At 40.3% G+C, this 21272-nt stretch overlaps 1 protein-coding gene across 1 annotated transcript in view; it reads left to right on the forward strand.

Annotated features, from left to right (window-relative positions):
• The first annotated feature begins 999 nt into the window (after positions 1-999).
• LOC124290776 (protein MTO1 homolog, mitochondrial-like) overlaps positions 1000-21272 on the forward strand; it is a 173037-nt gene continuing 152764 nt past the window's right edge. Inside the window, exons 1-6 of the mRNA XM_046727603.1 lie at positions 1000-1203; positions 2456-2551; positions 4122-4177; positions 6253-6415; positions 7179-7355; positions 7811-7923. Of these exons, the coding sequence (XP_046583559.1) occupies positions 1002-1203; positions 2456-2551; positions 4122-4177; positions 6253-6415; positions 7179-7355; positions 7811-7923 (807 nt within the window). The 5' untranslated portion in view covers positions 1000-1001. The remainder of the gene's footprint in view (positions 1204-2455; positions 2552-4121; positions 4178-6252; positions 6416-7178; positions 7356-7810; positions 7924-21272) is intronic.

Below are 21272 nucleotides of genomic sequence, written 5' to 3' on the forward strand. Positions count from 1 at the left end.
TGATTTATTCATGTTTTTTAATCAATATTGTCAAATAAATATAACTAAATCAGTTTTTACTACAAAAGGACTTTTTGACTTGTAACAACAGGGGGCAAGAGGTGTGGAGTCAAGAACACACAACACAAGTGAAACATATTTATGTCATATATTTTTAATGCAACAAAAAATCAATGTCAGGAATGATTGTGATTATTATCCTTTGAGGAAATAAAAGTTAACAGGGCTTCGTAGACTGTGTAAATGGGCATGTCCTTCGCACCCATTTCATCATTGCTATTCCAAACACATACAGAACGAGAACAATAAATATTGAGGGTAAGTAATTAAACTTGGCATTCGCTTACAAATATGTACGGAATGCCTGAATACATTGCGGGGATGAGTTCGGTCGATCCTACTATAGGACCACATGACCGAATGTCTTGACTGGGAGTAATATATAAATTAATATATGTATTTAAGCAGAGCTACAGATAACCTTTTGTTCGCTTGTCACGCCGAAGACCCGGGTTCATTTCTCCACATGGCTATATATAAAGTGAAAGCCTTATCTGTTGTCCTTCGCCTTGATATTGCTGGAATATTGCTAAAAGCAGCGTAAAACCATACTCACTCACTCTTAAATCTACATGGCGTTCTTTTATATACTGATATTCCATTCTTTTTTTAAAACTATTTTAATTGGTTACATACACTAATTTTTTACATTGAATTCTATTCAATAATGTGAAAATAATCATTAAGCATTGGTATATGTATTCCACTTATTGGGTAAATACAAGTTTCGTCGGCAAAGCTATATCAACCATATACACATGGACTGGGAAATGTAGAATTCCAACCTGGGTATTATATTCTGATAATTGCACCAGTGATAGTGCTGAATAACCACCCCTAAAAAGGATCAGATAAATCCATGTTTTGTTTCTTATAGAAGTTTGGCTGACATGAGAGAAAAGTCTTGTACTAATGTCATCACTATTGTTTTCAGGACTAAAATGAATCTCACAAGCTCAAGAAGTTGTCAACAGTTAAGGAAGCTCCTTTCAAGGCAGCCATGTAGGGCACTGTCTCACCAGGGTCGAGCAGGATATAATGTCATAGTTGTTGGTGCAGGGCATGCTGGGACAGAAGCAGCGTGTGCTGCGGCAAGGATGGGTGCTGACACACTGCTTGTTACGCACAAACTGGAAACTATAGGTAAACTGAGTATCCAGTATCTATTTTGTCATACAGACCCAGTACAGCCCATGCAAGTCTAGATTTTGTGGCAAGTCCAGATTTCACAGTTTCCGGGAAATTATGAAAGTATCTGGGCTCCTTTTTATTATATTTTTTTTATAAAATATATTCATTTCAGAGACTTGATCTTAATCTATTCTGTATCAGTCATTTTCAACATTAATTTCAATCTGATTCAGTTTTCATTGTACATCACTGGGTTAAGGGCTGGTATGGTAGCACATTGGTTATGGTTTGTCTGTCATACTGAAGTCCAAGGTTCAATTCCAGTCATTGGTACAATGAATAAAGTAGATTCTGGTATTAGCCAGTGATGATAGTTGATTATTGCTAAAATGGCCATTAAGCCTAACCCCGCAAACTGAGTCCTTGCCTCACCCTCCCTCACCCTACCTGTACCTCATCTTCCCTCGCATCGTCTCACCTCACCTCACCTCACCTCACCTCACCTCCCTCACCTCCCCACCTCACCTCACCCTCACCTCACCTCACCTCACCTCACCCCTCACCTCACCTCTGGTTGAATTGAGATTGTTGACACATTAATTAACCAGGCCTAATTTCTCAAAGAATTTGTAACAGAATACAATCTTTAAACACCAGAGAGTTTCATTCACACTGAGAAACCTGGAGCAGGTGTAGTCATCCTGGCTCATATGGCACTCACATGAGGCGACACAATTGCCTAGATATGTGAGTGACAAAAAGATTTGATATGGGGCTCTTTAATTTATGTTCTTAATCAGTGGTGGGTGGCCCAGATGACTAATGCTGTGAGGTGGATCCTTTAGGACTGCCTGAAACCTCTTGGGGTTGAATCCCGGTTGTACCCAGATTGTAATCCATGGTTTGTCAGCCTCATACCACTGCTGGTACACTGAATACCACTGGGTAACCAAGAGGAAGCCATGGTGGCTTGGTGGGTTAGATCTCTGACTTTGTGTGCTGGCGATTAGGTGCCTGTAGGGGTTTGAATCCCGGATGGAAATCAAGTACTAGAATCTGTGCTCTACTGAGAAAGTGTAGTCTGAAATATAACATATGTTACACATGTACATTTCTTCAAAGAGGTAATCATCCATTTTCTGCGTTAGTGTTCCTCCCAAACCAGTCTGTGGTGTCAAGATATAACTGGAATAACAGTCAATATGGCATGAAAATACAAACTCACACACTCACTTCATCTGTTTCCTAACTCTGTGACTTTCAGGAGCTATGTCATGTAATCCCTCTTTCGGTGGAATCGGTAAAGGCCATCTGATGAGAGAGATCGATGCTTTGGATGGAGTCTGTGCCAGAATATGTGGTATGTTACATATGCTATATCATGTATTTTTTGTATGTAGTGTTGTGGCCATTAGGTGTTTGAGTCTCTTGCTGGGACGCCTTGTCGGACATCTTCACCGCATGACCAGAGAGGTGAATCCTGTGAGCAAACTGATCAGGGGGGATGTCTTCTGTGGGATGACTCCATCTCTGTGACATATATAGTAGCCCGGCCAAAGAGGGCACATCACATACCACAAAGTGGGTTACTGAGATGTATTTTGCTCAAACATCAATGAACATACTCAGCCATGTTTGGCATCCATGTTGTGGCTATAAAAGTTCCGAGTCACATTTTGGGATTTGAACAGACCTTCTGAGCCAAAGTCGGACACCTTCTCTACTGTTGCTCAAAGCCCAATGTTTGGCACCAATATGGTGGCTACACAAAATTGCGAGTCACATTTTAGGATTTGAACCATGGACCTTCTGACCTGACGTCAGACACATTGTCTACATGTTTAATGCGATCCACGCAAATTGGATACAATAACGTGTCAACCAAGTCAGCAGGCTTGACTCAATTTTGTCTGGACATGTTATGTTTATTGTCAAGTTAGTGTGACCAAGAGAGAAGGTGTGAGTGAGTTAAAATTTATAGTCACATGGGCAATTTCAGCCACATTGTGACTAAAACACGTAATACGTTAGCAATAGATAATATTAGAGTATAAATCTGTTGACGAAGGACCGTAAAACAACTAGAATATCACAATTTGAGATATTAAAACTACCATTTAACTGAAAATAATCTGACTATTTGGGACAATACAATATAAAAACAGGCTCTATATTGCCAACAACTGAAGGTAGATCACCATACTAGGGACCATGGGGACTTACAGTACATTTGCTACTACATGGACCCCAGTTGGATCCAAGAGAGAAGGAATATCCCTCCACTCACAGTACATAACAACAACACAAGAGTATATCTCGTTCATTGTGTTTAGTAACCTTGACCTTGGTGAAGCACATGGAGCAGTCTCCAAATCTAGTTGCTGTCTTTCTCGGCTAACACACGCTGTCTTTCCTTCTCACTCTTTCTCCCTCTCTCTATCAGTACATCTGTACCAATTGTTTGATCGGCAATCGAGAAGTTGGTGAGTCAGAAAATAAGCATATCATTTTATGGATAACAACTTTTAGCTTGATAACAGTGTAAGAATCTACACCGAGACGTTGCTCTATCCCCCCAAAATAGACGTTATCCATGAAGTCATATGCTGTATCTGTACTAGTGAACCAGCACCGGATCAGTACTTGTCCTGAGCACTTTCAGCGACCTCCAGATCACAAGTATTTGCTGCTTTACCCGAAACACTAGCCCTTGAATCTTAACACAATCTCATCATTACCTTAAGTATTAAAGGAAAGAGAAACATTACACAAGAGATCATCATGTGAATGAATATGTCCTTATCATGATCTATTTAACTTATATATCAACCTAGTTACGTAAGGGTCACTGCAAATTTATGCTGGAAGCAATGTAATACCATGAAAATCAATAATGATTTCACAACTGTAACCTGCTGTCATTGTTTCAGATAAATCTGGTGTACAATACAAAGTACTTAACAAGCGGAAAGGTCCGGCAGTGTGGGTAAGGAAGTTTAATGACACGCCTCTAAAATATATTCTAAAATAAAATCTAAATATTGAATTTAAAATTAAATCTAATGATTAAATTCAAAATCAATTTTAAAAGTTAATTATTTTTTAAATTCTCAAAAAAACAAAAACAATTTGAGCATGCAAAATTACTTTGTTACTTTTCACCATCTCTGAATTTCATTGTACAAGTATTATTAGACTAAGACTAATATAAGTAAAAATATATATTTTTATCATAGATAATGACTGTTATTGATGTGATGAAACAATCCAATAAGCTTGGTATTATGATGCAGTTGAAGTTGGCCAAGTGGATTGAGTGTTTGGTTTGACGCCACTTTTAACACATTCCTGTTTCATGTCAGCTTATTGTCTGAGTGAGTGAGTATACTTTTATGCTGCACTCAGAAATATTCCAGCTTTATGGCGGCGGTCTGTAAATAATCGGATATGGACCAGACAACCCAGGGATCAACAGCATGAACATCAATCTATGCAACTGGGATACGATGACATGTGTCAACCCAATCAGTGAGCCTGACCACATGATCCCTTTATTCGCCTCTTACGACAAGTATGGGTTACTGAAGATCCCATGGTCCCTAGTATGGTGATCTACCTTCAGTTGTTGGCGACCTTAGCCTGTTTTTATATTGTATCGTCCTCTATAGTTAAAGAATTTTAGATTTCATTACTAGTTTTAAAATATATATCTGTGATAGTCTAGTTGTTTTACTGTCCTTCGTTGACAGGTTTTATACTTTACCTATAATTATTGTTAATATATAACTTGATATAGTCACGATATGGCTGAAATACTGCCGATGTGACTTAAAATCTTAACACACTCACTCATTACTGAAGATCAATTATAATCCGGATCTTCACGGGTCACTTATTGTGGGAGGAAAGCCCCAGTTGATGCAGGTCTGAGATGTCTAACACTTTGGTGAAACCCGGTGCTTGCATAGGCTTCTGGAGTGACCAGGGGAGGCAACTCTTTAAGCTAATTTCAGTGCCTTGTACAACTGGGCAACCAGTGCCACGTGATCAGATGGAACAAATACAAGCTGCATCCTTCAAATTACCCATGAAGATCCGGGTTAGAATTGGTCTTCAGCAAACCATAAGAGGCGACCAACGGGATCGGGTGGTCAGGCTCGCTGACTTGGTTGACACATGTCATCATATCCCAATTGTGTAGATTGATGCTTATGCTGTCTGGTCCGTATAGATAGAATATTGATGAGTACGGCGTTAAACAACAAACCAACCATGCAGTGTTAAACAACAAACAATCCAGCCAACCAACCAACCAAGCTTTTGGTATACCGACCAATTGTATATTTTAGCCCATACAAATACAAACTATACTACCCATCAAAAGTTTGGACTCGCTAGTGTAAATGTAGCCACTTACTTCAGTCAATTGTTCTAAACTAGATTTTGCAAAATATTCCATACTGTTTAAAGGTACTGTTTACATATGAACTGATGTATTGTAAAACAAATTCGTAACGTTGAAAAGATTATCGTCATGAGTTCAATAAATGATGAAACTCAATGAAAATTGGTGAATTCTTATCAAAACTTTACACTAAAACGCAGCTGGGCCCCGTTCCTCAAAGTGATCGTAGTGCTACGACAGTCGTAAGTATATGTTAAAGTATGGGAGTTACGATCATCGTAGCCCAAGATCGCTTTGAGGAACAGGACCCTGTTCACATGCACGATATTTTGCACATGCTTTTCAGCAATTTGATGCATGATCCTCATGCAATTTATCTGCATAAGGTTTGCAGTTGGTTCCCCCAAGTTAGTGGAGAAATTCATCTTTGATATATATATAGTGAGTGCTTTAAGTGAGTCTAAACTTTTGATGGGTAGTATATGTCCATAGCTTCATTATAAGCATAGTTTTTAGTGTAATCTGCTTATATCTGTATCATGTTTAAACAGCTTTTTGATAGCTTTATATATTTGTATATATATTCCAGAAAATTTGAACCAGTAAAATGCTGATAAATTATTTCAACAGTAACTACAATAGGTTTTATCTGACAGGGCCCCAGAGCACAGATAGACAGAGAACTGTACAAACAACATCTCCAGACTGAGATCAACAACACGGAGAATCTGACTGTCATGGCGGCACCTGTTGAAGATCTCATACTCACAAATACAGGAAGTGATGTCATAAAACAGCAGTGTCGAGGAGTTATTCTAGGTACAGTCATTGGTGGGGTAGTCTAGCGGTTAAGGTGGTGGAACATTACAAGGTCCTGGGTTTGAAGCCCATTTCTGGTGTCTCTTGATGTCAAACAATTGCTAAAGCAAGTGTCAAGACACTCGCTCACTATCTCATCAGATATCACGTCCTGTCATACCACCTCCACCATCTATCAGAAGATTCGAGAATTTTCTTTGGTTCTGTTTTAAGATTTTGAATTGTAAATTTAAAAAAAAAAATATAGTCTGGTGTGGCTGTCAGTGTTTTTAACGTTCACGTGTGTTTATCCTTTCATTGGACGGTGAGTGAGTGGATGAGTTTAGTTTCACGCCGCTTGTAGCAGTATTCCAGCAATATCTTGACCGGGGACACCTGAAATGGTTTTCACACTTTGTATCCATGTGGGGAATCGAAACCGGGTCTTTGAGTTTTGAGTGAACACTTTAACCACTAGGCTAGCCCACCGCCCTGATTGGACAAGGAAGTTGGTTAAGTTCACAAAATGTTGTCCTAACTGGGCCTGCACTGCGTTGCCTCAGTTGTTTGGTCTATTGGTAGCGAGCACCAAACTCTGACTTTAATGTGATTGCGATCTCTCACATCATATCAATCAGTTCCAAAGTTCAGAAGAAAATCCCTGATGTATTATTTCCAGGTTGACTCCCGACAGTCCTAGTTGAAGGGCCGCTCCCCACCACCTGTTTTAAACTGTGATTCAAGGGGTGCACTTCAAAGTTAATAGGTAATCTTATATTTATAGACAATGGTGATAGAATCTTCGGGAAAACAGTTGTCATGACAACAGGGACATTCCTGAGAGGCTGCATCAACATCGGTTTGACCGTCCGTCCTGCTGGAAGACTGGGGGATGAGCCGGCAGTAGGCCTCGCCAGAAGTCTGGAGGAAGCCGGCTTCAAACTTGGAAGACTGAAAACAGGTAGGTTTGGAGGAGGCTTGGCCATATCTTCTGGTTCCGGTTCCAACCTTGCTGAATTCGTCAAGGATTTCTGGGCTCAACCGCAGTTCAACCAGTGGCTATGTATCAGATATGTGCTTTCTATTAACCAATCAGATTTACCCTCTTAAATCACTAGTAATTGCTTCAAACAATATCCATCCATCCATCTGTCCACCTTACCTTCCACCCATCCGTCCGTTCGTTCATTCGTTAATTCATTTGTTCATTCGTTCGTTCATTTGTTCGTTCGTTCGTTCGTTCGTTCGTTCGTTCGTTCGTTCGTTCCTTCGTTCGTTCATCCATCCCAAAATTGGTCAGTCATGTATTACACTCCTTGTAGTGAATAATAATATTAATAATAATTGGCATCATGTGCTGAGTTCAGCTAGATTTGCGATATTGTTGTATATATCAAAATGTATTTATTTCTCTAGGAACTCCTCCTAGACTTGATGGTCGGAATATTGACTACAATAAAACTACAGTCATGTGTGGAGATGACCCTCCGACTCCCTTCTCATTCATGAATGATGAAGTCTGGATACAGGTAGGTGAAACCAGGAACTAATGACCCCAATACCTCAGTTCTGAGGGTTCAAGACAATCCTGCAGAACATAACATACCTGTTGTAAGCAGTAACTAACAGGATTGATTAGTCAGTTCCTTTGACTCAGCTGATGCATGATTTAATGATGACTAAACTACAATAAACTTGGTATAGCGAAAACTTGCTTCTAATAAGCATGCAGATATAAAAAAAACATACAGAAACAGAAAGCATACAGATGTAACAAGAATACAGATACAACGAACATACACATACAACAAACATACAGACATAACAAACATCATCCTCGATAATCTCCAGGGTATACGTTACGATAACTCTCCACTATACCCTCGATGCATCTAGGGCTCGGCCCGATGATTTTATTAGCTCCCTTTGCTGGCTCCCGCATTTTCACAGTAGCCAATCAGATAAGCCGCCGTTACAACCGAGCTTGCCAGTGTCAACAAAGATAGCGGTCGCAGCCGCCAAAGTTTGTTTGCAGTGCGACTCAGATTTTTGGGGAAAACATATACAGACAAATTGACAGATCTGAAATCTTAAAAATATATATGCAAGAACTCCTTCTTTCAGACCATCTGCAACAATATATTATTGTTGCACTGATTGAAAGTGAGTGAGTGAGTGAGTGAGTGAAGGAGTTTATAAAATACTGACAGTAGTGATATCGGGCGCCAGTTTTTAATGTATTGTTTAGGCTTATCTCCCTTGGGAATACAGGCAATAAATCCTTGCTTTTGAGTAACTGGTAATCAGTTCTCCATTTCTGTATCCATAGTTTAAAGTACGTAGAGGGTATTCTCCTAAATCATGCCAGAAGAACTTAAGGAATTCTGCATTAAAGCCATCTGCGCCTGGACTTTTATCGTTCTTAAGACATTTAAGAGCAGTTAGGATTTCGTCTTATCTACGTTCAGCTTCGAGGCTGGATGATACGTTGTGACTCAGTTTCAAAATTTTACAATGAGTCAGTAGGTCAAAATTTATATTAGAAACGTCATGATTACTATAAAGCTTTTGATAGAACAGTTTTACTTCATTTTGGATATCATCTTGGGTGGTTAGAATTTTTCCATTCGCATCTTCAATTCTTGAAAATGATTTATTAACAAAGTTTCTAGCTTCTAAATTTAATAAGAAAGAAGTTGTTTTTTCTCCCTGTTCGATCCATGTAGCTTTGGACCTAAGAATTGACCCTTGAGTTTTGGTTTCGTATATTTCTTCGAGTTCCTGCTGTAATTGTTTAATATCAGAAATCAGATCTGCCTTTATTGTGACATCGTTTGATTCATCTAGCTTAACTTCTGTTTCATTGAGTTTATCTGTAAGTTGTGTTTCTTTCTTAATTCTTTCCTTTTTCAGAAATGTATAGTACTTTATGGTTTCTCCTCTTATCATCAGTAAAATAGTTTAAAAAAGAAGCTGGTCGTTTATACTATATTCGTTTGTCCCAACTTTGTACTGCTGAACTGTTTGGGAAATAATGCCCTTAATTTTCATTACACATGATTGGTCCTTTAATAAAGAATTGTTAAATTTCCAAAACCCTTTTCCACGTGATAGGTCTGATAGTTTGAATGTCATTGATATCGCCGAGTGGTCTGATTTGAAACCGGGTTCAATTACTGATTCTGTGACTGATCGTTACATATTATGGGATACAAGAAAATAGTCCAGGCGCGCTTGTGTCAAGGGGGCTCGGCTGTTGCCATGTGTATCGCCGATCAAAAGGATTTCTTTGTCGCCAAGGGTCAAGAAAGTCTAGTTCATTTTTAAGTTTCAAAATGTGTTCTCTAGCGTTAGAGTTGTTCAAGTGTTTATAATTATACGTATCAACAGCAAAATCTTGTACCACATTCCAGTCACCACATATGATTACGTGGTCGCTATGAAAAGTTTTGATATTTTGTGTAAGGGTTTCATAGAATTGGGTGTTGTCGTTATTTGGACCATAGAGATTAACAATAGCAGGTTTATAATAATCAATTCAACTGTTTTCATATTACCTTCTTCATCTGCATTCACACTCTGAAGCTCACAGTCTAACCATTTAGAACACAACATTGCTACACCCCGAGCATTACTCTTAAAAGAACTGAATTATTTTTTTCTTATTTCCCCATTCTTCCTTTATTGTGTTCTCCATGTTTTCAGTGAAATGCACATCTTGTAAACCATAGATAGATGACCTTTTACGTTTTAAAAAGCAAGTACATCTTTGCGTTTCAACTTATCATTTATACCAGAGACCATATCTATTATATGGTCTCTGTTTATACCTCTACAGTTCAGAGATATAATCTTTAGTTTGTCAATCATTGTGAAAAATACCGAAGGTGGTAACCATTTTGGATCGTAGCAAGGTGTGTTAAAGTGGTATCTATAAACAATAGCTATATAAAGTATTGATGGAGCATAGTTGGAGTACAATAAGTGGTATCTATACACAATAGCTATATAAAGTATTGATGGAGCATAGTTGGAGTACAATAAGACAATTTTGGTATTCAAAATAGTAAGAATGGTAACAATAAAACAAGTGAGCGCATAAAATATCATCCTGTGGATTCTACCGACCCCAACCCTCGGGTACCAGTAGTCAAATCATAAAGGTTGTTTGTAATGAACTCAGATACTCACAGTGGTGGTCCATAGTATTTCCCAAATGAGCAAATATATACATAGAAGGAAACAGAATAGGCACAGATTCACTTCACACGATAGAATCATTTCACTGCCTTGTAACTTGCCACGTGTTCGCGTATCAGAACATATTCCCGTGGAAAGCGTGCGGCACCTACGTGCGTTCTGGTTGTATTGTCTTTCAACTTATCATAGTCAATTATCAATATAGGTTTTCTAGCGGGTAGTCAAATCATAAAGATTGTTTGTAATAAACTCAGATACTCACAGTTTGTGGCCCTGACATTTCCTTAATGAACAAATATATCCACAGAAAGGAACAGAATAGGCACACATTCACAACACATAATATATCCTTTAACTGCCTTGAAACTTGCCACATGTTCGCGTTGCAGAACATACTCCTGCAGAAAGCGTGCGGCACCCATGTGCGTTCTGGTTGTATTGTTTTACAACTTATCACACTCATTCAATATAGTTTTTTCTATCAAACGGAGTATAAAAAAATAATAACCTGAAAACCATAACTAGTAAAGAGATGTTGTGAAAAATATCCTGAACTTAATATGTTCATTTATTAGGAAATATGGGTCCTTCAGGTTTTTGGAGTCACTTATAGAGAAAGGTTGTTGGAGAGTAACACCATATTCAGGTGTCATGTTGACATACAGTTACAGCCATGGAATGGCGTGAAGGAGTTTAGTTTACACCATCACTCAGCAATATTCCAGCTATATGGCGACAGTCTGTAAATAATCAAGTCTGGACCAGACATTCCAGTGATCAACATCATGAGCATCGATCTGTGCAACTGGGAGACGATGACATGTTTCATCCAAGTCAGAGTCTGACCATCCAATCCCGTTATTCGTCTCTTACAACAAGCATTGGTTACTGAAGACCAAATCTAACCCGGGTCTTCATGGGTGATACAGATAATAAAACAGCCTAATGTTTCGTCAGACAGCAGTACATGTATGCGACAATATTGGCCTATATACTGCGACACACTTAAATCACTAATAGTAGAGCTGTATGCTACACCAGGTAAATCAAGACAGGTGAGTGTTCTCGCATATGAGAAGGTAACCACCGGTGGCCTGAAACACTGAATACATAGTCATGAGGCAGCTAATGTGTATATTTTTCCTTATCCTGACTCATGCTTATTGCTTGTCTCCCTTTCCTTCCGAATGCTAGTGGAACACTTGAATCCCCTTTTAAAGCTCCCTTAAAAAAAGCGGACGTAAAATCACTTACCAGGAGTCATCTCCCTTCCCAAGGTTTTGGCGGGAAAACGGCGCCACCTGTCACCATGCTCCTCACTCTCTCCTGATTCGCCCGAGTGGACGATTGTGAGAGTGCCTGGGTCTATACGGCATTATATCCTTTTATTATTTAGGCCTTTCTTCTAAGTTAGCTGTATAAGGCTTTAAGTAAACATTTACCTTCAATATGGTTTGAAATTATTTCTCAATTTTCTCTGTTTTATCACGTTTTTACGTGATTGTTCAGATTGTTACAATTGATGAAATCTTGCTCTTGTTGCAGGTACAGATTGTCTGCTGTTGATCCACATAACCTATGTCCTAATTGCAAGCCTGCGTGTTCATCTGGCTTTCGTTGTCGGTTGTGTTTTCACCTGTCTGATAGCAAAGGACAGGTCCAGATGAGATTTTCACGACATGTCTAAACCGGCTAAGCTTGCAGAGGACTGGCAGTTGGTGTCTGCGCAGATTCACCATCCCAGTGGTCTACCGGGGTCGTCAACGGAGGATGTTGTCTCTAAAGATTCCAGAGAGGTGATGATGATCAAGTCTATTGATACACTGGCTAGTGTTATCCATCAGACCTCCCAACGTTATTCCGGCAAATCAAAGTTTGCAGGCATACAGAGAGCAAGGGAAAAGAAATTAGGCAATGCTAAAGGAAATAAGGATTCTTTTCGTCGCCCATCCGGAGCTCCAAGAGGTAACTATGGAAGAGGTCGGCCCTTTAGAGGTGCCAGAAGTTCCAGACGATGAAGAACAGGTTCGGAACGACTGGAGTCTTCCACCCCCAGCCGTTCCAATACAACCTTCACAAGTGGGTGGACGTCTACAACTCTACTGGAAGAATTGGGGAATTCTTCAAGACGACTTCGTATCTCAGATTCTACGCAAAGGTTACAGGATACAACTACAAGCAGTTCCACCAGTAACAATCAACCAACTGGTTCACAACTACGCTGCAGGCCAGAAGGGAAATCTACTAGAAGCCATTACATCTCTACTAGAGAAGGAGGCAATCGAAGAGATAAAACAGGAGTGCGTTACACCAGGTTTTTACTCCCCAATTTTTCTTGTACCAAAGAAAAACTCCAAAGAAACGTTCCGACTCATTTACAACATGAGGAAATTCAACAAAGATTATCTGTTAACACCCGCAAAGTTCAGGATGATACATCTACCTCAACTACAACATCTCATATGTCCGCTAGACTACCTCGCCAGCATAGACTTACAGGATGCATACTTACACATCCCGATCCATCCGGAGTCAAGGAAATATCTTCGATTCCTGTTCAACGGACGTCATTTCCAATGGAAGGTCTGTCCATTGGGAATATCGTCGGCCCCCTGGTTTTTTACTCGAGTGACAAAGCCCATCAGTATATATCTACATCTTCGAGGTCTACGCACAGTGCGTTCTACCTAGACGACGGGATTCAAGCTCAGCAAGATCACAGTCAACTCAGACTGCAATTGAACTTCACCATCAGACTTCTCACTCAACTAGGATGGCTAGTGAATCTCCTCAAGTCGGAACTAGAGCCTACTCAGGATTTACAATTTCTAGGAATACGGGTTATTACAGCGGAGAACCGCATACTCGTTCCAGAGGATCGTTGGATCAAGATACAACAAATGATCTCTCAAGTTCTACTCTCTCTGTTACCACTACGAGAATGGCAGAGCCTATTAGGTCTCCTCATGTCAGCTCAAGACATGACGCGCAGAGGAAGACTACAACTGCACCCACTACAGATTTTTGTGAACGCTCATTTACACAGTCTGGACCACTTCGGAATACCAGACAGACTAAAACCATATCTACTATGGTGGACTCAGAAGTCGAATGTTTGCGGCGGAAACTACTTAATAGAGACGGAGTGCAACATCCACCTCTACGTCGATTCATCACTTCAAGGATGGGGAGCACACCTCGACAACGAAGTGGCAGCCGGAAAATGGTCGAAACAAGAAATGAATCTGCATATCAACATGCTCGAGATGAAAGCAGTAGTAAATGCCCTACTACATTGGTCCAACATACTAAGAAACGCAAAATTGATGATCCATACGGACAACTCAACAGTGGCGTTCTACATAAACAAACAAGGATCAACAAGATCTTGGAATCTTCTAGACCTCAGCTTTCAACTCTTCAACATAATAGACGAACTAAACATCTATGTAAAAGCATGCCACATTCCGGGAGCTAAGAATGTAATAGCAGATGCGCTATCTCGATCACATCAACCATCCCCAACAGAATGGATGTTACATCCAGAAGCATTCAGATGCATCATACAGACGATAGGATCTCCACTCATAGATCTATTCGCCACATGATTCAACAATCAACTGGCAACATTCGTCTCTCCAATTCCCGATCTGCAAGCATGGGCGACAGACGCTTTAAGCATCCCGTGGGAAGGACTAAACGCGTACGCGTTCCCTCCTCCAGCGCTAGTACCACAAGTATTACAGAAAATCAGACAGACGAGGAACCTGCAACTGATTTTTGGTCACTTTACTGGCCGGCAAGAACGTGGCTTCCTATTCTCTTACAAGAACTCGGAAAACCAAAAATACAACTCCCAGATTGGTCGAACCTATTAATACATCCTCACACCAAGCAAGTTCACAAGTATCCCAGGTTATTCCACCTACACGCATGGAGCTTATCACGACTTGCTTGTCGAAAAGAGGATACTCCGCCAGAGCAGCGAAAGCAGTTACACTAGCTTTACGCAGATCTACTCGTAACTTGTATGACGACAAGTGGCAAAGCTTTGAGAAATATGCATTGAGGAAAGGTTTCACAGCAATGAAAGCAACACATCCTCAAGTGGCGGAATATCTTTGTCATCTCAGACAAATAAAGAGATTAAAAGGTTTTACATTATCTACATACCTAGCGGCCCTCAGTTCAGTTATCACCATGAAGACAGGCGTTAAACTGACGAAAGTGCCAGAGTTACTGGCCATGCTACGCACTTTTAAGCTAGAAGACCAACAAAAGAAATTTAAAGCGCCGGCTTGGGATCTCAACGTAGTGTTACAGCATCTCACCAGTGATGTGTACGAACCACTAGAAAGAACATCTTATGAATTTCTTACACAGAAAACGCTATTTCTGATCGCCTTGGCAACAGCAGCGCAGATGTCAGAAATACATGCTCTTGACTTCGAACGAATCCGTTTTGATACACATCACAACATAGTTCATCTGGGATTGAGATGGGATTTCATAGCTAAGAATCAACTACCAGGTCAACCAGACAGACAATTCCACATCCCAGCATTATCTACAATCCTTGGACCACAGGATATACAGGACCTATCCTTTAGTCCAGTCAGAGCACTGAAAATCTATCTACAAAAGTCTAAAACCAGGAGACGAAAATTCAAACGCCTTTTCATCCCCATATCGTCGGAGACACCTACAGAGATCTAAGCGCATTCACGATATCAGTTTGGATGAGAGCAATCATACTACGAGCCTACAAGGCAGCAGGACTTGAGCCTCCACGAGCCTCCAATCCTCATGAAGTTAGAGCATTGGCATCTACACTCGCTCTACATGGAAACTGCTCAATATCCACGATCATGAAAGGGTGTTTTTGGAAATCGGAGACAGTATTTGCTAACCACTACCTCAGAGATATCGCTACCGAGGACGTCTCCGGTATTCACCAGTTTGGGCCTCTGGTTGTAGCACAACAACTGACGGTCCCGCAGAGGCCCTGAGATGTATCTCGCCCTTTTATCGCATGTCTTGCTAAGCTCATACTCCAAGGACTAGAGCTTATAGTCCATGTACATGTCTAAAACAGACTAGCATGAATATTAGACCCTGTACTTGTAAGGAATTACTTGTACATGGATAGGGTCACTGCTCCACTTGATACGAACATCAAAAGTTGGAGTTGTTTAAATCCACACGTATGTCTACAGAAGACAGTTTGATAAATTGTGGTCCCCCCAAATTTACCAGAAAAAGTTCGACATATGGATCAACAGCAGCAGCAGTGCCATAAGAAGTTCCCATGGGGGGTAAATAGGACGTAAATTCATCACTAGGAATCCAGAAGTGGCTTGACCCACCACCAACTCTGTCGGATTCTACAAGCAATAAGCATGAGTCAGGATAAGGAAAAATATGTAATTTTCTGAATAAAATTGATATTTTATACTTATCCTGACTCATGAGGTGAGCCCTCCCAACCTCCCCTCAAGGCACTCTGGATTTCCCGGTAAATCCGTGTGTCGGGCTGTAAAATACGGAGAGAGTGAGGAGCATGGTGACAGGTGGCGCCGTTTTCCCGCCAAAACCTTGGGAAGGGAGATGACTCCTGGTAAGTGATTTTACGTCCGCTTTTTTGAAGGGAGCTTCAAAAGGGGATTCAAGTGTTCCACGAGCATTCGGAAGGAAAGGGAGACAAGCAATAAGCATGAGTCAGGATAAGTATAAAATATCAATTTTATTCAGAAAATTACATATTAAATCTCACGTCAGCCAATTCAGAGAAGAAAACGCCGAACCACACTGCTGGGTACACATCACAGGATTCTGTACATTTGTAAAGATGGCCATGCTGAAGTGCCTCTCCTGGTTGCTGACATGTACCTCCCTGATCTGTTTTTGTAGAAGCCAGGACAGTTTGGGGTCTATCATACAAAGACTGGACAAGTTTCAGGAGGAAATCCTTGATAACAAGGTCGATATGATCCGCTTGGAGAATATGATAGTAAATGGCATTGATGTCGCTAAGACATCCTTGAGAGCTGAGTTAAAGGAAAACATACGGCATGAAGTGAGAAAAGCCATGGCGGATTTTCTACAAGGAGATTCTGTTCAAGACATGATAAAAAGTCAGGTTGTCTCTGAAGTTCGGCATCTGAAAGAGGGCTACCATCAGATGGAGACGCAGTTGCACCATGTTTCAAGAGCCTTCAGAGACTTCCAGAACGAGACCACCATATTTCACGAATCTCTCCTCAAGAATGCAAATGTGTTGAATCAAGAGAACTCCAGTGATATCTGTGTCAGAGAGAAGCATCAACTGGCAATAGACCTACAGAAGGCCGATGTTACCATTGCCAATCTCAAAGCTGACATCAAGCGAATCGCAGCATTGAAGGAGACGTGTCAGTCAATGTCACTGTGTCTCCTTCTACCCCCGCTACTCTAAATGTCACGTCAACCTCCAGGACATCTGTGTCAACAACGACACCCAGGCCAGAGGAGAAAAAAGGTCGGATTTTGTTATCTGCAGTAGGGTCATTTACCCCACGTCAGTTCCGTCAACTCAACATTCACAGTAACACCCTCAGTGTCTATCCTTATCACACCATGAAAGATGTGACTTCCCTTGCCTACATAACAAAGACAAACAAACTCCTGATAGGGTTAGGCAACCCTGGTAAGATAGTGTCATCTACCCTGGATGCAAATCACGTGACGGTATTAAGAAAACCTGTACGGACATTGAACATGGCAGTGGATGAAGATCGGGACATCGTATTCATTTCCACCGACCGTCCATAATACTCAATCAGCTGCATGTCTACACAGGGGGAAAATTTCACTGCCATAATTGACTTTCGGTACGATAGTAATCCAAAGCAAATAACTCTTGACACAAGGAGAAGGAGGATATATGGGTGTAATAGCGAGAAACTGTTCACTGTGACATATGATGGTCAAGGTCTGACAACATTAGCCACAGGAGGCAGTGTGCATGCTGTAACCCTGGATCAGACAGCAGGTGTGTTGTATTATAGTGACGAGAAGAAACTGATGAAGATGACTGTGTCCAACAATGTGAGTACAGAGGTGACCACACTGAACGCCGTCCCCTGGAACATGAGACTGTATAGAGGCACCATCTACTACAGTAGCTATTATTCTCCTATTGTAGGTGCAGTTGATATGACATATAACACTGTGGCATATACTCTCCAGCCAGTCAATATGAAGGGGTGTAATATTTACTGTATGTGTTTGATTCCCTAAATGTATCAATCACATCGTGTTTTCTCTTTATATTGCGATTTTATCAAACCTGGGAAACTGATGTTAAGATTAAATATGTAGCATGTAGACTATGTTAGTTTGCTGTAGGTTTCATCAATAAATATCTTGTTACAGTTCTATTGCTACTATCTGTGCTTCCAACTTACACAAAATGATACTTCATTGCCCATTATCTCCGCTAATCTTTATGTATTTTGAAGCAGGATAGGAAAATAGGATGTTTCGTTTCCAGTCAGGTTTTAGTTCAGAATGGACATAGAGTTCTGTGTTTTCAATATAGCGCTATTCACCTGTATATTCACCTGTGTCACATTAAAATCATTGTAAATGCAGATCCTTCCGCAGTCTGTTGTTTGTAATGCTTTCATTCAGCAATACTCAACTGAGATTCAGACACTGCAGGGAGTATGTTCATTTCTCGCTGTACCCATGTTGACCTGTGTGAGAATAGGCCTTCAGCAACCCATGCTTGTTGTAAGAGGCGACAAACGGGTTCAGGTGGTCAGACTCGCTGACTTGGTTGACACATGTTAACGTATCCCAGTTACGAAGATCAATGCCCATGATGTTGATCACTGGATTGTCTGGTCCAGATTTGATTATTTACAGAAAATGAGCTGTGTATGTATCTTATTCCCTAAAATTGCTCATTATAGACATGGACACTGTTTCCACCATGGGTTTAATATATGAACTTATAATGAGCGATTCTGTTCATTTGCACTGAGAGTATGACTGATAACTTGAGTATCATATAAATGTTGTTTTCTGTTCAAATTTATTAAATGGACTCTCAATAGTTTCCAAAGGAACATTATCACATTGATTTGGTTTCCTATCATTAATTAGCTTTGTCGTATGGACTGTAATAGACCATCTGTAGCGTCACAACTCTAAGCCAGATGGAAGATGAGAATAAACATTGGGAATATGAAATAAAATAAAACATGTTTCCCTTATCATACCACATGATTACACGTATAAGCGTGTGCTAAGGAATCAGAATTAAATGACTGTCAAATAGTAAACACAGTGAACGCATCATCTATCACAGACACATGATTACACATATAAGCGTGTGCTAAGGAATCAGTATTATATGACTGATAAATAGTGAACACAGTGAGCATACATCTATCACAGACACATGATTACACATATAAGCGTGTGCTAAGGAATCAGTATTATATGACTGCCATATAGTGAACACAGTGAACGCATCATCTATCACAGACACATGATTACACATATAAGCGTGTGCTAAGGAATCAGTATTATATGACTGATAAATAGTGAACACAGTGAACGCATCATCTATCACAGACACATGATTACACTTATAAGTATATAAGATAAATAGTGAACACTGTGCTAAGGAATCAGTATTATATGACTGATAAATAGTGAACACAGTGAATGCATCATCTATCACAGACACATGCAAAGTCTAGTCAAGTGTTCACCTGAAAACTGAACTCGGGTCAAAATATGTAATTGCATCAGACACAATTCGGGATCTTGTACCTTTTGGAACACTTCACAAAGGCCTTGAATGTTGGAACCCTGAGCAAGAAACTTTCAATAAGAGTCATGACCCACTTTGAGTGTAGTTTTATGCAATATTCCAGCAATATCATGGCAGGGAAACCGGAAATAGGGTACATGCATTGTACCCATGATGGAACTGGACCTGGATCTGCGGTGTGACGAGTGAACACTTGAGCCACTTGTCCTCCATACCACACTGACCGCCTCCGCGGTGTAGTGGTTAGAGCGTCCGCCCGGAGAGCGGAAGGTCACGGGTTCGATCCCCGACCGCGTCATACCAAAAGACGTTAAAATATGGTACTTGTTGGTCCCTGCCTGGCGTTCGGCATTAATGGGTACAACAAGGACTGGTCGGCTCGGAGTCAGTATAATGTGTCTGAGTGGGGTATTCATGCTTCACTGCGGCATGATATCTCAGTGGGCTAGCACTATAAAACCAGCTTCAGTCCGGGCTAGTACAAGCAGCCGCACATACACATACACACGCATGCAGGTCGTCATATGAGCGAAATATTCGCTAAATATACGTTAAACCCAATTTCACCTAACCTCACCATACCACACTGTTTGATGAAGGCATGAACTATAGTGAGTGAGTGAGTGAGTGAATTTAGTTTTGCATCGCTTTAAGCAATATTCAAGCAATATCAGGATTAGGGACACCAGAAAAGGGCTTCACACATTGTACCCATATGGGGAATCGAACCCTCATCTTCAGTGTGATGAGCGAATGCCTTAACCACTAGACTACCGCACAGCCCCACATGTTTCACAAAATTAGACTAATAATCTTTTAAGATTTGATTTTCATTCACTTCATGAAAATGTTTCAGTTTACATGTAGTCATTTATATATTTGGTCTTTTCGTTCAGAAACTCTGAATGTGCTTGAACACACAACTTGATGTTCCAAGTTTGACAAGACTCAGTTTGCCCATCACAGCTTGCGCAAGTAGTTATCTCCCTTAGATCATGCTTGTCTTTGCTTCACCAATGCTAACAAGTTTATGGCTGGTTAGTTCTTCTCTACCGTCCCACTCAGCAATATTCCAGCTATCTGGGGGCGGTCTGTAAATAATGGAGACTGAACCAGACAATCCAGTGATCAACAGCATGAACATAGATCTACATACCTCAGATACAATGACATGTGTCAACCAAGTCAGCGAGCCTGACCACCCGAAAGTAAGCGTTACTAATTGCAAAGACATATGTTTCCAAAGTGAAGCTGATCATTAACTCACAAAAATTTGTTTTGATTCTGAGAATGTTTGACCGTTTTATTGTAATTTTAGTTTCCCTCAAATTAGAAATTGACCAGACAAGATAAGTTTATCAAGTGTGATTGTTTTGGTCAAGCAAAATATTTTTAGATTAATATCTCTCAGAAAAAAATAGTTTAGGCATACATGTTACTTATTTAACAATTATTTAAAGATTTTTTTATCTTATGTCAAGTTTTCATATAACATCTTTAAAAATATATAAAATCTTTTGCAAGAATCACAGGTAAAAAAATAGTTTGTTTGTGGTTTAACGCTGCCCTCAGCAATATTGATGTGGAATGTGAAAATATTGATGATACACGCGTGTTGCAAAATCTGTAATCATCAAAATTTACACAGCAATAGCCATGTTTCTTTTGAAAAGAATCTTGATGATGTAACATGAGTTCATTGGATGGACATGTTGCTCCAGTCACTGAAGGGGCGATTGGGGAGCCCAGCGGGTTACAGCGGTCAGTCCTCACGCTGAATACCACGGTTCAATTCCCCCATGGGTTCAATGGACTCACTCACTCACTCACTCACTCACTCACTCACTCCTCACT

The sequence above is a fragment of the Haliotis rubra genome, unplaced genomic scaffold (genome assembly GCF_003918875.1).
Source record: "Haliotis rubra isolate DU_JTF1 unplaced genomic scaffold, ASM391887v1 Scf474, whole genome shotgun sequence".
In the NCBI taxonomy this organism is placed as follows: domain Eukaryota; kingdom Metazoa; phylum Mollusca; class Gastropoda; order Lepetellida; family Haliotidae; genus Haliotis; species Haliotis rubra.